Genomic DNA, 17,765 nt, shown 5'->3' with positions numbered 1-17,765 from the left:
GTGTTGTTTTAAATTTAGTACTTGTTGGTCTTTAATTCTGTGGGTGTGAGATTTAGAATGCAAGACAGCATAGTGTTAGCAGCATGGCTTCTGGAGATAGCAAGACCTGAGTGTGAACCCCTATCTTTTTCACTGACAACAGTGTTACTGTGGACAAGAGACAACAGATTCATTTTTTCTTATCCTTATCCCATACCTGTTTCTCTGCATACTCATAGATACGTGGTAGGTGCTAAAAACAAGGAAAAAGCTCACTGTAACAATCTTTTTATAAAGTAAAAGGTAACAACCAATCTTCTCTTTGACCCTAATTCTCTTCCCCAGAGATAACTGGGAAGGAAATTATGTTAGAGTTTTAGATTGGAGCATGCCACAGTTTAAGTTCTGCAAGGAATTAACGAATACAATTAGTTAAAAGCAATATTTACTTTCACTTGCCCTGTGTTTTAAGGTATTAGTCAGCATCTTTTGGGCAGGCCTGTGCTTTCCCATTTCTGTCTTTTTGCATGTCCTTGTCCTTACCCTCCTCTCCTCATCATTCAAATAAAAGATTCAAATGAAACTGTTCCTTGCATACTCTCTGATGACGCAGCTAGATGTCTCTCCTCATGCTCGGATTGTCCAGACCTTTGGCTCGCCTCACTTTTTATCATGTCGTCTCAGGCAGATCTTTGCTTTCCTGTAAGACTGCAAGTGCCATGGAGACAGGATCTTTGTTTGATACAACTTCATAACTACATACAACACCTAACATTGTTCCTTCCACAGATTATCTACTCAAGAAATGCCTCCTTGTTAATAAATATAGTTTAAAATTTGGAAAAATATTTGAAAACATTAGAAAACGACTGGTGATATTTTGATCTTGAAGACATAAAATTCTAAGCCATATTTCTAAAATAAAGGCATTATTAATTCTGGAAAAATACTCTATTAATCTTGAGCCATAGGTAGTTTTTTTAGGAGACCTCTCAGGAGTCATCTCTGACAGAGAATGTTGATATAAAGAGAGAGAGGAAGAAAGAAACTCTGCTATAATAAGTGTTCTCCAGACTAGGGAGCAGGCCTGAGCTTGCTGCCCCTCCCTAAAACCCCATCCCTCATAAATTCACATGAATGGGAATAGAGATGGAAACATTGCCAAGGAGTTTTCTTTTTCAATAAACATGAACTGAAATTTTAAAAATCATGAGCCTACCACAAAAGCTTCTTCATAAAGCAAGCTTAACATCACAGTCAGAAGCAAGGCAGCTGAGCACTGCGATCATTTACACAGTAAATCAGGCACAAAAAGGAGCGGCTCAGTAGGGTGCCATGAGTGTAAGATGCACACATAACCCCTGCACACATCGCTGCTCCATTTCTCCCCATCTCAGTCCTTCTGCAGCCTGTTCCTAGTGTGTCATGGATGTAATAGGCCATTTTCAATCTAAATCTTGTTATAGATTAATAAGCAAACATTTTCTTGCTTATTATGCAATTTATCATGATGAAAATTACATTGGACTCCTCAAGGCTACATGCTGATACATTCATTTATTCAGAGCTGTGTACAGAGAACCATACTAATCTTCATGACAGAAAAGGATGTAATAGCAAGATTTAAATCACCTACTGAAAAACTATAGTATTTGTGTCTGTGGACATATCACATGTAGATAAAATATAAGTGTATCTTTATGTTTGCTGATGCAAGCTTCATATAAACTTATTTAAAAACAAAATAAAAAAATACTAAATACTAAACTTAAAATAAAATCCCATCACTTCTCCTCCCAGACAACATGAGTGCATACTGTTGAAATTGTTTAGATCAGATTTGAAAATAGTCTAGAAAATTAGGTCAAAGCAAAATTTTGGACAATCAAAAAATGGTAAAGGCTTCTCTAGATAACCAGGAGAGCTGTGGTAATAGAAGCCAGCAGACATGGCATCTGCAGTCAAGGGGAGAGCACAAACTTGAAAATATGTTCTGGGGCTTTGCACAAAGGTCAGCTTCCTCTTAGTAATGCTGCAAACTCATGGGCTCACATTCCCTTGTAATTCTTAAGGTCAACTGAGAACCTTAGGCCTCCTGTATCCAGAAACTATCCTGCTTACCACCATGTTGAACTGTTCATTCCAGAAACAGGCAGCTCTTGATTTGCTGAACACTAGGATCATGACAATGGCATCACCAGTTGTCCTACCACTTGGTAACATCCATTCACTGTCTTAATATGTGCTAAGTACACTTCTAAACACTTTGCAAATATATACTCATTTAATATCAGCCTTATGAGATGAGTACTTTAATTAGCCCCAACTTGCAGATGGAATTGAGGTAGAAGGTGAAGTAATTTGCTGAAGGGCATGCAGCTAGGGAGACACAAGGGAGGTGAAGTTCAGGAAGGATGGTGTATGATAGGAGGTAATGGAGGAGGGCAGCTGCCTAGGTTTGAAATGAATACCCTCCTCCAACTAATCAGTCTTGGGACTTTGGGCTGTGAATGCCCAAACTGTACACAAAGCCACAGCATTCCTGTCTAGCCTTCATTTGCTTCTCTGGTCTTCACTTCCTGAGCACAGAGAAGCCAGCAGAAAGACAACAGGCCAAAGCATGCTGTGCTGGAACGTAAGGGAACTGTGCGATATGAGAAAGGCAGTCATGAGGAAAGAACAGAGAACTTCAGTTTTTTAAAGGGTTAACAATAATAAGAATGAAATACAATTCATTGAGAAAAGAGGTAATAACATTTATATTAAGAGATGCCTCATAAGACAGTTCAAGAATTCCTACCACTAGGAATTCACGTTCACCAGAATGGATCTTTTGAAAAAAAAACAACAAAAACCCCAGAAGATACCAAGTGTTGGAAAGGATGTGGAAAAAATGAAGTCTGACATATATTGCTGGTAGGAGTACAAAATGGTGCAACCAGTGTGGAATACAGTTCGGTGGTTTCTCAATAACTTAAACATAGAATTACCATATGACCCAGGAATTCTGCTTTTAGGTGTCTACCCAAGAGAAATGAAAGTAGGTGTTCAAACAAATACTTGCACATGAATTTTCATAGCAGCTCTATACACAATAGCCAAAAAACGTAAACAATCCAAATATCCATCAACAGATAAATAAACAAATGTGGTATATCCATGGAATGTAATATTATTCAAATATAAAAAGATATGAAGTATTGATTTGAGCTACAACATAGAATGAACCTTGAAAGTATTATGTTAAGTGAAAGAACCCGACACAAAAGGCCACACGCAGCATAATTCCATTTATATGAAATATCCAGAAAAAGCAAATTCATAGAGATAGAAAACAGATTAGTGATTGCCAGGGGCTGGTGGGAGGGGAGAATGGTAAGTGACTGCTTAATATGTACAGAGTTTCCATTTGGGGTGACCACTCCTGGGAACTCGATAGTGGTGACAGTTGTATAACATTGTGAATGCACTTAATGTCACTGAATTGTATACTTTAAGATGGTTACAGTGGTAAAATTCATGTTATGTGTATTATACCACCAAAATAAAGACTTCCTCCAGGAATCAGGAGGCTGAGTTCTTAAGTCAACACTAATTTCTATCGCCATCCTCCCACCTCTGCAACTCCTAGCCATTTGGTTACCAAATGTCTCCCACTTATTTCATTTTAGCAACTCCCTCAGCTCATCTTCCTATTCCATTACAGTTATGCGCTGCATAAAGATGTTTGGGTCAACAGTGGACCACATAGACAGTGGTGGTCCTATAAGTTTAGAACCACAGAGCCGAGGTGTGTAGCAGGTTACACCATGCAGGTTTGTGTAAGTACACTCTATGATGTTTGCACAACAACACAACTGCCTAATGACATGTTTCTCAGAACACATCCCTGTTAAGTGATGCATGACTACACTCTCATCATTGCTTCCCTAGATCACTGCAACCTCCTCATGGCTGGTCCTTCATTGTGTGCAAATGAAACTTTCATAAAGTTGATTTAAAAATTAATATAAATGTGAAGGAATAGTTCTCCAACTATTTGGCCATGTATTCTATCAGTAAAACATTTCTGAGCAAGTACATATATCATTTTCCTTATAAATGATATGTTTATATTTTTATTATATTATTAGCTAATAATATCTCAAGGCACAATAAACATAATTTAAAAACTATGTCACAGATCAATCACTCATTAGCTCAATGCTAAATTCCAGTTGTGTTAAAATTACAGAAACATACTTCCCTTTCATTGTCTATATCCAAAATTTCATATATTGAGATATTTGTCTTTTTTGTCTATTGAAAACACACAACTTCTAAAGAGCAATCAATGACGTCCACCCAAACAAAACATAAACAAACCAAATTAAATTAACTAGAATTGAGCACGTACTTGGCAAGGTGTTTTTCGGCATCAGCACAAAGTTCGAGAAGCCCCATCAGGACAGCAGACACATCCATGTAAGGCTCCCAAACTGTGAAACCACGTCCGATTAGATCAATGGCTGTCCTTCGGATAGTGCTGTGTGGAGGAAGTTTTGGGCTTGGGGGCTGCAGCAGAAGAAATGTCAGTGCCTTACCTAAAATTACAAAATAAAAGGCAGAGCAATGAAGTAATTTTACTTTCGTGATGTTTTCCTTGAAGCACATTTTCAAAATATAAACCACTTAGGATTTCTTTTTTTTGTTTTGTTTTAACTAAAGAAGGTTTTGGACAGTAAGACTATAAAAGATCTCGAGTTTACAGGTTGCTCAGCCACACACTTTAAAGAGATAATTTGGTTACAACATTTTATACCATATTCTAAAGTGTTTTAATTATATAATAATTATATATAAATAAGTATATATAATTTCAAGACATATCAGCCATCCTAAACTCCCAAATAATGTCTCTCCCTACTCAGAATTCTGCAAAAGAAAGGGTTTCAAATGATGTAATATGGTGTTTCGTCATCTTCCTTCTGCATCTAATAGAGTTCATGTGTCAAATACTTCCCATTGGTAACATCTCTCACTACAGACAATGTTTATGAACAGGGATGAGGGATGGAGAAGGCAGGATGTGTAGTTTAAAAAGCCCTCTCCCTTAAGCCTCTATGTTCCCCCACATTCTGGTGTACTGATATAGCACGATGATGTCAAGTATGTGGTAAGTTGTTCACACAGCTTGTTAAATTTAAAAATGCCTCAATATTACTTAAAAATCTGATGAAATGATCTAGATTTTAATTAACATGTATTCCTCTATGTTGAAGATAATGCTGACATTTTGTATACATAAGACTAATAGCTATTAAACTGCAAAAGCTCATCTACTTCAAAAGGCATTTTGACATTAAAAAAGAAAACACTGGGGACTGTGAGGAGCAAACTGATTTAGAAGAGATTTTTTGTTTGTTTGTTTTTGGAGGAAAAGAGATAAACAGTTTATACATCATAGAACAGAAGAGTATGTTGGTTCAGGAGAGAAGAGGCTTCAGATTTCAGACAGGGAATTAACCACAGTCTCATAATTTATTAGGGAGCAGGCTTAGAAGTACTCAGCGAGTCTCAGTTTCCTTGTCTGCAAAATGGGGATACTGATAGCTATGTTTCATGAAAAGCCTGCATGTTAAATGGATTAACGCGTGCAAAGTGGACTTCAAAGTGCCCAGCACCAGTGAGGATCAATAAATGACAGCCATCACTTATTTTGAATAGGCTGAACTTCTCTGTTTTCAAAATTAAGAACATGGCATACAAACTTTAATTTAATGCATTCAACAAATAAAAGCATTTATTCATTTTTACGTTATAGCCAACTGTTAAATGAGAATGGATTGAAAGGGAAGAGAAGAGAAGTGAAAGATATTGTAAAGCCAAGAAAAGAGTCTGTGAATGCACCCTGTAAATTAGTGGTTCTGAATTTCTTCTCAGTCGTAGAACCCTTTAAGAATCTGCTGAAAGCCATCAGTCCCTTCCCCAGGAAACTATATACATATACTTATCCATCAAATTCTGCAGAAAAGTTTTAAGGAGGCCATGGACTTGGATGAACAACTCCTGTAATAAACTAAAAAGGCAGACATATCTGCAAAGCCTCCTTGAGAAAACATCCCCCAAGTCACACCTCACTCATATACGTATCTGTATATTTTACTCTCATACTTAGCCATGTAAATGTAATATGTAAAGCTTTATGTTTTGTGGATCATAAAAATATAAACTCCTTTTAAAAAAGTTCTCTATTTTCTGCCAGCACCTATACTCCCTTATCATGTGATATTTTTAAATACAAGCATTTCCGTGCATTTCCCTTTTCCTCAGCAAGTTCGTTAGCTCCTTGAAAGTAGGAACTGTGTTTCATATAACTTCGTGTCTCCAAAAGCAGCAAGCACAGTGCTTCGCACACATTATGGACCTAAAATGGAAAATAGATCTGCCTTTGCTGCACATACACTTCTAATGCAGCTCCCTGCCCTAGTTTGTCAGCATATTTCAAAATGTCAAGAAATCTACCACTTTCCTGTTGTTATTTACTTCCAGGAAGCTGTAGGAGCTGCAGAGCAATCCCCACTGCTGTTCTCTGCAGACACCCTGAAACACCAGCAGCAATGGCTTCCAACCTAAGGGACAGGCCTCCCTGGAGGTGTATCCTTGTAAGTGGTATTGCAAAGGGGAAGGAAAGTTCCCTAAGTACAATGTTTATAGCACTTCAATCATTGTTTTCCCTAACTGCCCTCTACTATTTCCGTATTCATTACAGGTAGGAGCTTTCTGGCGAGACTAGGGATTTTGCTGCTTCCTCATGGCCTCTGTTGTGGGAACTCTAGAGGCAGCTTCCTCACCACTCTGATAATTTTTCCTGAGACCAACAATAAACAATAAGTGGCTGATTTCTTGATATTTTCCATGCGTTTCTGACAAAGTGAGAAGGACAACAGAGGGGATGTGATCATTTACCCTCGAAGGAAATGACAGAAAAGGGCAAATCAGTAAGGGTTCTCCTGAAGACTCCTGGCCCTGCAATGGCTGTGCAGCGTGCCTGCTGCTCCTCTGCAAAGTGTGATCCATGCTCACGGCGAGGATGCCCAGCTCCACAGGAAACACAGGTTACCTATAGCACCGCTACCCCTTCTCTTGAATCTCTTTCTATTTCACTCAGTGATCTCTTAAGTAAAATCCTCCTACAGCATCTCTCCTTCTTTTGATCAAATTACAATCTCTGGGAAACATAAAGCAAAGATCCCTACAATCCTGGCAGGCCAAGTATGGGGCATCAAGGGAGGCAGAGAGAAAAATGGCTTATTTAACACACAAGTTTTAAATCTACAAGAGTATGATTTTTTTTTCAATGCTTTGTTTTGGAATTATAAAGATATAAAAACGTTAAAATCCCACATCTGTCTTCAACAACTTATTCCAAACAAAATATGTAAATAATAGAAGATGGAGAGGATTTTTCAAGTTAAACCTTTTGATTTCTAGCCTTGTTGAGTAACAGGATGCTTATGACTTTAATGCTACCGGCAATAATGACACTGGTGTTCTGAAGGAATAATCTAGGATCCCTAAAGGCTTCAAACCTCCTAATCGTATATTCTTTCTGCTGATACTAAGGAACCAGCTTTAAAAAATGGTTGTATGATAATAAAAAGGGATAGGTAAACTTATTCCTTTCTCAATTTACACTGTATTCTCTATTTTAGGGCTTTCCCAACTTATGATTCCATATAATATAGAAGCTCTGTAAAATAAACCAAGGTAATGAAAAAGCTAAAATTAAGATAATCTAAGAACAGCTTCCCTACTGATAGAAAAAGTCACATGACAGAAGTTAAAATTTCTCTCTCAGAATTTTTTTTAAACCTTTGGAATCCAATAAAGGCTGCATTTTAATCTGTATAAGATGGAATCTAATTTTGTACAAAAACACATATTTACTTATTTTATGTAAATGCTTCACTATTCCATAGTGCCTCAGTGACGAAGCAAGGTGGAGAATGATGCTATCATCTACCATCATGATTGATTTCCCAGTGGTATTATTAAAAAGTTCAACAAACTCATTTTAAGTCTTTCCACAGTTTGGTCCCAACTTATCCATAAGTCCAAGATTTATGAAATAACTATCTATAGAGTACTGCTATATTATACTAAGTGCTCGGGAAAAAATTACGGAATAGGACTCAGTCCTTTCCCTCAAGGAAATTTATTCTAGTTTAGGAGATAAGTGAGCAAACAGGTAATCTGAATGTATTAGGAATAGTGTTAGAACATTTATAATCACAAGGTTTCAAGACAGAACTTAACAGGGGCACTTAACCCCATCTTAGGGGTATGAAAAGGCTTCCAGAGAAGGGTGATCTTTGTACCAAAACCTAAAGAATAAATAGGAGTTAGCCACTCAAAAAAGAGGAGTATAGAAAGAAAACATTCCAGGCAGAGAGAATAGCATGCTTAAGACCGGGAAATGAGAGAGAACCTGGCAAGATCAAGGGATTACACACAGTTCAATATGGCTGGAAATTTTGTTAGGGGAAAAGGATAGGTTGAGGCGATGGGCAAGGTGGATGAAAAATAAGTGAGACACGAGGCAGGACAGGATACTAGAGCCTGATCACAAAGGGCCTTAGGTACCACGCTAAGAGTTTGTTTACTCTGGTGACAACGGGAACCACTGGAAAGTTTTAAGCAAAGGAGAGGTTTGATCAGATTTTCATTTTAAAAAGATCAAAACTTGGGCTGTCTTGTGATTAGAAAGGAGCAAGACTTACTGCCTTTTTAATCCTGATCTACTCATCCCCAGCCAAACGGATTCACTCAAATCATAGAATTTTCAAATTGAAACGACTTTAGACAAATCTGATCTATTCCTGTTTTAGATGAGATAACTGAGAACCTTGGAAGGCATGTGGTCAGCTGCAGGCCTTGGGAGGAAGTCTAGGCCTCTGTGGCCCAGGCCATATGTACTGACCAGTATATATCTCTGAACACAATTTGCATCTTTACAACCATGTTTTATTCATGACACTCTTCCAAGCACAGATTCAAAACTATATACTTTATGATCAATCTCCTCTTCCTTCTGAATTAAGGGATAATTTCAGCTGCATTTACTAATGTCTCCCCAAAGCAGAAGTTTAAATAAATTACATGTTTTATCTTTTCTCACACAATGAGAAGGTTGCTGTCACTGGTTCAACAGCTAAATATAGCCATACCGAGGTCCCTATAATTGCCTTGGCTCTAACTTAGTTGTGTCATGGTCACAAAGTGGTTAAGTGCACATCCAGTGCTGCATCCGCCTTCAAGTCAGGAAGAGGTAGATGAGTGAAGGGCAAAAGGACATTTGCCAGTTAAGTCAAGCCTCCTTTTAAAGTCTGATTACATTTCATTGGTCAGACTCATACCATATAGTAATTTCCCTAGTTTCAAGGAAGGATGGGAAATGTAGTCTGCTTCCTGGACACACCATCACCTTCAACAAAACCGAGGTTTTGTTCACATGGAAGAGGAGAATGGTATGCGGTAGGTAGCCAGCAATTTCTGCCACATCCTCCCTGCTTATCTTAGAATGAAATTCTTCATTTTAATATAGCAATTCCTAGCCATACATTTAAGAAACAATGATATAGCAACTTTCGGCATTTAGTGTATTGTCTAAAGCTAATTTTATTCATTTAGTTTATTGCCTTTTCACATCTGCTAAATGAGTAAGTTCTCTGGGCCATACGAAAATTTTTAAAAATACTTTTATATTTGGCATAAGGCTTAGCACAGTGCTTTATATTCCCTAAGTACTTAATATGTAATTGTTGCTTTAGCAAATAGTGAAAATTACTTTACACTGTAAGTGCCCAGCACAGTCAACAAAATTATGCAGAGATCAGAAATTTCCAAGAGTCTGCTACAAACCTGTGCTGGTCCACAGCAAAGGTTCCATGGCTCAGCGGTAAAATGGTAAAAATATAAACAGTGTAATAAGTCTTTTTCATAAAGCTAAATGTATTCCATTTAAAGGAGTGCTTATTCTAAAGTTATGTTCTTAATACCTTTTTGGTGAATAAAAGTTTTTTTAATAAAATGGTGAAGATAGTGGTATTTTTTAATGTTTGTATTCAGCAAAACAAAATATTTAAAACATTGCTGAATTCCCTCAAATTTTATTTTTTGGAAATTTTATTGGCCCATGATATCGGAAAGTCTGGAAATAATTGCCATTTGTAATAAATTTACTGTCCTGAGGAACTACAAGGGTACTTTCTCCCACTATAAGTATCACAACTAATAAGCCCGGTTGCTAGTCACTGGCTCTTAACTGAGAATGCCAAGAGGCTCCAAGCTCAACTTATTACAGCGTAGAATTCAGTATTATTCAAGTCAATGTGGACCATACTGAAGGTCAAGTTATCAAATTACTTTCTTTCTTACCTATAAGATAGGGAAGTAGTACAGACACTATGGCAGCTTTATAGTGAGAATTCAGCGTGTTGCACCCCAACACCACCCATGCATGTCTAGCCAAACATACACATGAACTCCCAAAATGCAGAGAGGCTCAGAAACATTGGAAAACAAATCAAATCAAAGCAAACCCTTTAAAAAGCAGAAAGCACTAAAATCCAGCAATGGATAAATCACAATTAACTTAGACCCTCTGGCTGTTGAGAAACAAATTCTGTTGTCACGCAGTCAAGAGTAATAACACTAGCTCATATTTTAGTGCTATTTTATCTTAAGCTTTTTATCTCAATCTTTCAAAAAAAGTGTTCTAACTTTAATCTTACTGTTTTTTAAAAGTGCTACAAAAGAGCAAAAGCCGCAAGAAAATATTTACACTTTGCTGTAACAGCAAAACACTGAAAATGAGAAAAGGACTGAGACAGGTAGCAAAATAAAGCCTCTGTGGTTAAAAAGCTGTTATATTACAGCTAATTTGTTGCTTTGGCAAGATGAATATTGTCCCATCATGAACTGACCAATGAAAAACGCCAATTTTCAAAAGTTTTGTAGTATCTGGCTGGTAGTAATGACCAGCTCTTTTAACGAACTAACTTACATGCCATAACACACACACACACACACACACACACACACTCTCATGCTCTAATGCTATTACTTAGGTAAAACGAATTTGTTTTCTGAAACATCTGTTTATTCTTATCACAAAGTATAGACTCACTTTATTAACACATCCTATATTTACCGAATGCCTGTTATACAAAAACACTTTAACTACAAAGAACTATAGTTACGTATTTCTATAAGCATCAGGAATCATCTTCAGCATCACTTATTTGATAATAAATAACACTTTTAAAGTGCTCTTTCATTTTTTTCCCCTCTTGCATTTCTAATGCAAGGGTAGGGACTGAACCTGAGAGTAGTGTCTTGAGTTCTCCACAGCACCCTGAACGAGAGACTTCTTTTATTCACTTAAAACACACACACACACACACACACACAGTCAACTGCCAGTTGTATATACTAACAGAACACCTTTAACACTAACTCGAACCTTTATTTTCACTCAGATCCTACTAAAACGACATGTTCATGGCATGAACAAGAATCATGTAGTATTTTTTTTTGCCCAGTTTCTGTTTGTGCAGAAAATGGCACTAAATAAGAATCATTTAAAAAGTTGTAAAATCAATGATATGTCCCCCAACTTTCTATTTGTTATTTTTCTTTCTTTCTTTCTTTCTTTTTTTGTCCTAAGTTTTCCCTCCCATGCTTCCCTTGAAGCAAGAAGACCTCATAGGATTCCTGTGGTTCCCCCCCAGGCAGTTTCTAGAACCAGCTGTTGTAAGACCCTAGCAACCAGTATGCCCTGAATGAGGAAGGAAACAGACACTAGATAACTGAAGAAGATGAAGGCGGGAGATGTGGAGGGACAGTGCACTTGAAGGGGAAAGGGGGGCCTCGATCATGGAGTGCCTCCTTGCTGGCGGAAAGGGAACCTGGATTTTATGGCAGCCAATGCTTACAAAAAACTGTGGCCATAGGGAGGAGTTTTAAGAAGCAGAAATTAAAACAGAAGCCAGAGTCAAACTATGCTTATCAAGGGAGAATGAAATTCTCTAACTGGAATTATTATAAAACTATAGCATTTCAGAGAATTTTTCAAAGAGCCCTTAGAGATCACTCACAATTATTCCTGCTGTTCTGCTGGTAGATAATACATATAACCATTTTCTTGGGCTTTGGTCCCTTCTACGCCAGTCAACAGGCCAAGTTAAGACAACCTTTTCCTACTTAAAAGAAAATCATGAATGAAGAAATGGCCACTAACCATGCTTGGCTCTGAATACTAGAGAAGGGAAAAAGGTCATATTAAAAAAAATACATTAATTAATAGCTCAATTACAAGGAAATTCCTGTGGGAGAACATATTATATGCACTTTAAACCAAATGAATTTATGATGATTTATACCATTACAATGAGTGCAAAATGAATTAATAATGATTGACCACTTATTTCAAAGTGTAACCAAGTGAATGAAGCCTTTTCCCACTTGCTAATGTCCATCAAAGAACAAGAATGGCAGAGTGCCATCTGGAATTCCTTCTCTTTGTTTTATACAGGTACTTGATTTGATTAAAAATAATTCCAATGTAGTGTGCATTGGATATGGAATGTAATAATTAACATTCTATAACTAGACACTTTATATTCATGCAGTTATTAAAAACTTTTTAAACTTTTTACGTCCTGTATTGCATAAAAAGTCATCATTTCTTTTAATAAAAAAGCATAAAATAACTTCGTGAAATTAGGAAGTTAATTTTATAAAGACACTTAAAAACTTATTAATCTAATATCAGCTTAATCAAAACAGTCCTAATTCAAAGTAATTAGCTGTTTCTTGCCCTATAATCAGAAGAGTATAAAATCCAAATGCTTCTTGATTCAAAGTACACTTTTTTCTGTTCTGTTGAATTTCAAATTAACTAAGTTGTGCCATATAGTCATATTTAATCCCATTTTGCTTTTAGTATTTAATGTATTTTGGATGGCAGACTAAAATAAGGATAGTCTTATCTTCGTATAAACAAACAAAAAGATATTACTTATTGCATATAGCCTCTTTCTGCCTAGAGGAGGTAAAAAGTGCTGTCTGACAATCTGGGGGTCAGCAATAAAGAAGTAAAATAATAGAAGCAGATGTTTATGATGTCAAAGAAGTTAAAAAAAAATACGTTAATCTATTGAATCTTTAGTTGAATTGTCCACATACTTCTATGTCATGTTCCTAAAAGGTGTAGGACTGTTGAATGGCATGAATGGATGGGTGCATGGGAGGGAGGCAAGAGAACACCAGGGGGTAAGTTCTACCTCTAGCACCTACTAACTGAGTGATCCTTTTATTCATTTGATACTTACTAGTGCCTGCTATGTACTAGGCACCATTTTAAGCGCAAGTCAAGAAAATCTGTGCTCTCACGAAGCTTACATTCTAGTTGGGACATAAACACCAAATGAACAGAGATATGTCAAGTAGTACTGAGTCCTGTGAAAAAAAATAAAGCAGAGTAAGAGCCTAGAAAGTGATACAGAGGGAAGGATGCTGTAGGATATGACATCTGAACAAAGATTTAAGTGAAATAAAAGAGAGGCATGTGCACCTATGGGAGAAGCATTCTTGGCTGAGGGAACAGCACAAAAGACCCTGAAGCAGAGCCAGCCTAGGACATCTGAGGGACAGCAAAGTCCAGTGTGGTTGCATGGTAGTGAACAAGGGGGAGAGTGGAAGGACATGAAGTCAGAGAGGCAGCCAAGAGATGGATCTTGCAGGGATTTTCCAATGTGAGCTTTTACACTGTTATAAGAAACCCGTGGAAGTACATGGAAGAGAGTGATGTGATCTGCTGTCAACTAGAAAGCAGCTGGGAGCTGTGTACAGAATAGGTGGTTGTGGGGGAAGAACAGCAACATTAGGGAGGCCAACTGGGAGGCTCTTACAATGGTTCAGCTAAGAGGTAATGATGGCTTGGACTAAAACAGTAGTGATGGAGGAATGAGAACTGTGTGAATTCTGGACTTTTAAATTTTTTTAAAGATAGGGCAGACAGGATTCATTTAGGGTTTGGATGTGGACATATGACGTAAAGAGAAGAAGTAAAACTGATTGCAAGAATTTCGGCATGAACAACTAGGTGAATGATGGTGACATTTACTAAAATGAGTAATAATAGGAGAGAAGGAGGTTATTTTTCAAGCAGGAGTAGTAATCCATATTTTCGTTTGGACATTTCAAACTTGAGATACATACCAAATATCTGAAAGTAGATTTCAGATAAGCCATTGGATGTATGAGTCTGGACATTGGTGTAGAAAACAGGGCTAGAATTAAAAAATTGGAAACCATTCATGTACAGATGGCACTGAAGCCAGGGGACTGGATGTGATACTGGAGAATGAGTATAGGTACGGAAGACCTTTCAGAGGTTGGAAAGAGGAGGAACATCAAGACTGAGGACAAGTGGTTAATGAAGTGGGAGAAATAGAAGAGGACAACGTCACAGACACCAAGTGAAGAAAATTTCAAGTTTCAACATAGCTGGAATTATCATATGCTACCAAGAGACAGAGACAAGGCTCAGAATTGCTTATTAGGTTTGGCAACCCTTGGTCACTAGTAACCTTACTGAAAAGGTTTCAGTAGAGTAAAAAGCAGAAAAGCCTAATTGAAGCAGATTCAAGAAAGAATGGTAGCCAAGAAAGCAGGGAAGGAAATACAGTCAGAGTATTTAGTATAGAAGGTAAACATTTATACAGAGAATTTTATTTCCTGTGACAGTGGTTTCTTATGACTACTGGTAATAAGTTGGTGTCCATATAACCTTCTACAGATACAGAATGACAGATGAAATAAACATGAGTATCTCTGGTTTATATGACATTTTTTTCTCACTCAAAATTAATAAAGCAGAATTCCATGTTCTATACCCAGCTTCTGTAAGCCTTCTCTGGGCCTGATCACTTTCAGGAACCAACTAATCAGAGCGAGTCTTCGGCCTTCAAAGCAGAGACTGGCCTTTCCACAGAGGAAATTCTCCTAATACTGCAGCTTCACTCACATCTAATTTCCACAGGAATGCATCTTAACCCTTTCTGGTCATCTGTATACCATTAAGCATCCTGTGAGAGGGACCCTGCCAATGGATCACAGGGTTCTGAAGATCTGACGTACCTCTCCAGAGTAACTGACTTAACTACTCGATCAAAAGCTCGTGCTCAGTTACATTACCCATCTGTACTATTCTAGGGCTTTTAGAATTTAATTATTATTGAACAATAAATAAAATCAAAATAATAACATTCTCCAAGAAATACCATTAACGTCAACCAAAAGTAAGGCAAAAACGTGAATGTTTCATGATAACTTCATAATTGTCTCCTCTTTTTAAATAATTCACACAGGCTAATTAAGTAAGTTGGCTATCATTACAAGATAAATCTTAAAGTAATTTTATTGGTAATTTAGTAGAGACTAAAATTATATGAAAAATTACTTGATCTCTTTTCTAATAACCACAGTAAAACATTCAACTGGAATAAAAATCTGCTGCAGATATAGTCAAAGACTAGAAATAGTTGCCCTTAGTTGACACTAAATGTTAAGTAAGCTGTGATATGGAAACTGTAGAAAACATAGGAGAAATAAATTCAGAATTGTTTTACACGCTGGTAAACGGACAAATACCAACATTCTCAATTCGCGCATTCTAAATGGTTCCTTTCTACACATTTATTTTACTGAAGTTAAGGTAGGAAAAAAAAAGATGAGCAAACAAAAGTCATTCTGCTGCCCGTTTCTCAGTCTGGACATCTTTGTTTAAGCTTTGACTTGGCTTAAATGAACGAATTAATATTGACAAAAACATCAACTAAGCTAATGAGTTGTTAGTTAAGGCAATAAACATGTCACATTAGAGTCAGCGCAGTAAAGAGGTAATTAGCCCTGGAAAAGCCCTGCTGATTGGAGCTGTGAAATCCTCTGCTCTTAACCTTTGAGTCCATTATCTAACCCAGGAGTGGTGGCTATGTTAATAGCCAGTAAACAGCAGCCTTGCTGGAGCAGCTAAGCCTACACATTCCAAATTCTGGGATACAAGGGTGCTGGTAGGTTTACAAGGGAACCATCAACAAAGCTCCATGAAAATCTGAAACAGAGTGCTTTGGGGAATAGATATTAATGTCAAACAGAGAGAGAGGGCGAATCTACTTCCAAAGAAATATTTGGGGGCATATGTATTTTTAAACAAAAGGATACACAGCAATATATTAATATACAATGTAACAAAGGAGAAGTCACTCCAGTCACAAAATACTCTCCTTTCTACAAATTAGGATGCTCTGATCCTTTCAAGATAAAGCACAAACTACTATAATATGATGAGTTCCTGGCCATCTGAGCTATAGAAGCAAAGAAGATCACAATTAAAAATCAGAGATAATTTATATTCATTTCAGACAAAAAAGAAATGTACACATGCTATTACACTTCTGAAATATATATATTTACATGAGTTATTACAGATTATCTTTCAGAGCAGCTTGCTCTATAAGATCTGGGTTTTTTTTAAAATCTCGCTAATTTTATTTATTTGGCTTTAGGACAATCAAAACTAGCATTTCAGTCTATGCTGAAAAAAACCCCAGATACTTGTAGAAAAGTCACAAATAGCAGGACAAAATCCATACAGAAGTTAAAACACAATATATATCGATAAAACTCCCATTCTCTAGATTAGTGGATCATTTCTGAAAAAAATCAAAAGACCATACTGGAGAGTACAATTTGAATTTGCATAATCTTCGTAATAACTTCCAAAGAAATTAGCTAACACAGGCTAAGTTCTGACATTGCTTCTAATACTACGTATGCACGTAAATATATTAATTGATATATGCAAATTAATTGATACTACATTATCAAGAAATATTCATCTTTCCTTTGGAAACGTGTTTCTTTTGAACTTAAAAGTAAACACATCATGCATTCAAGATGATGAATGTGAGTCCCTTGACATTCATTTTTCACATTTTAATAATTTTGTTATTTCTTTTCACAAAGGAAGAAAATATTCCATTTTAATTTTGTTGTTACATAAGTTTGATGAAAGAAATGGTCAGATATGCAGTTCCTTGCCAGTAGTGCTGTGTGTGTATATGCAGTGTGTGTGTGTGTCCAGGTATTAGAGAAGGAGAGACATGGAACATTTACTATACGGTAAATCAATATGTGCTATCTTTTCTCAGGCTGAGTAATTTCGAAAGGGATAGGAAGCAATTAGCTGCCTCATACCTTATTGGCTAGAGTACGGTTTTAATATTTTTTTACTTTCCTTTAAATACAGCTTTTTACTAAATTTGCAAAACAGTTGTACATGGCTTCATTTTCATTAGTTAATTCTTTTATATAATCAAATTTAGATTGAAAAGCACTGTAAACCAGTCATTTTCAATAGAAGATGAAACAAGTAATACTACAAACCAAAATAAGTAAGACGTTTTTCTGTTATTCTACTGTCATTGACAGATAAGTAAAACCTGAAAAAATATACCACCATATTTACTTCTTATATTATACACAGAACATATAAAAATGTTCAAGTACTTCTAAACTGTCTAGGAACAATAAAGAAAAATAAATAAGGTTATCAAACTATTTTTAAGATTTTATATCCATGTATAGACAATTTGATATCATTATATAATAATTGCATATCTAGACAGTACATCATAGAACAATAATGTTCAATCTTTTTTCCTAACCCAACATGCTTA

At 36.5% G+C, this 17,765-nt stretch overlaps 1 protein-coding gene across 27 annotated transcripts in view; it reads right to left on the bottom strand.

Moving 5' to 3' along the window:
- The window catches only part of WDR7 (WD repeat domain 7), a 355,616-nt gene that overhangs the window by 98,627 nt on the left and 239,224 nt on the right, over positions 1-17,765 (bottom strand). For all 27 annotated transcript variants that reach the window (XM_001488090.5, XM_070275718.1, XM_070275720.1 and 24 more), the window contains one exon: positions 4,376-4,562. In XM_001488090.5, the coding sequence (XP_001488140.1) occupies positions 4,376-4,562 (187 nt within the window). The remainder of the gene's footprint in view (positions 1-4,375; positions 4,563-17,765) is intronic.

This window comes from Equus caballus, chromosome 8 (genome assembly GCF_041296265.1).
Source record: "Equus caballus isolate H_3958 breed thoroughbred chromosome 8, TB-T2T, whole genome shotgun sequence".
Lineage (NCBI taxonomy): Eukaryota > Metazoa > Chordata > Mammalia > Perissodactyla > Equidae > Equus > Equus caballus.
Note: the sequence above shows the minus strand (reverse complement) of the source record. Positions and strands in the feature narration are given on the sequence as shown.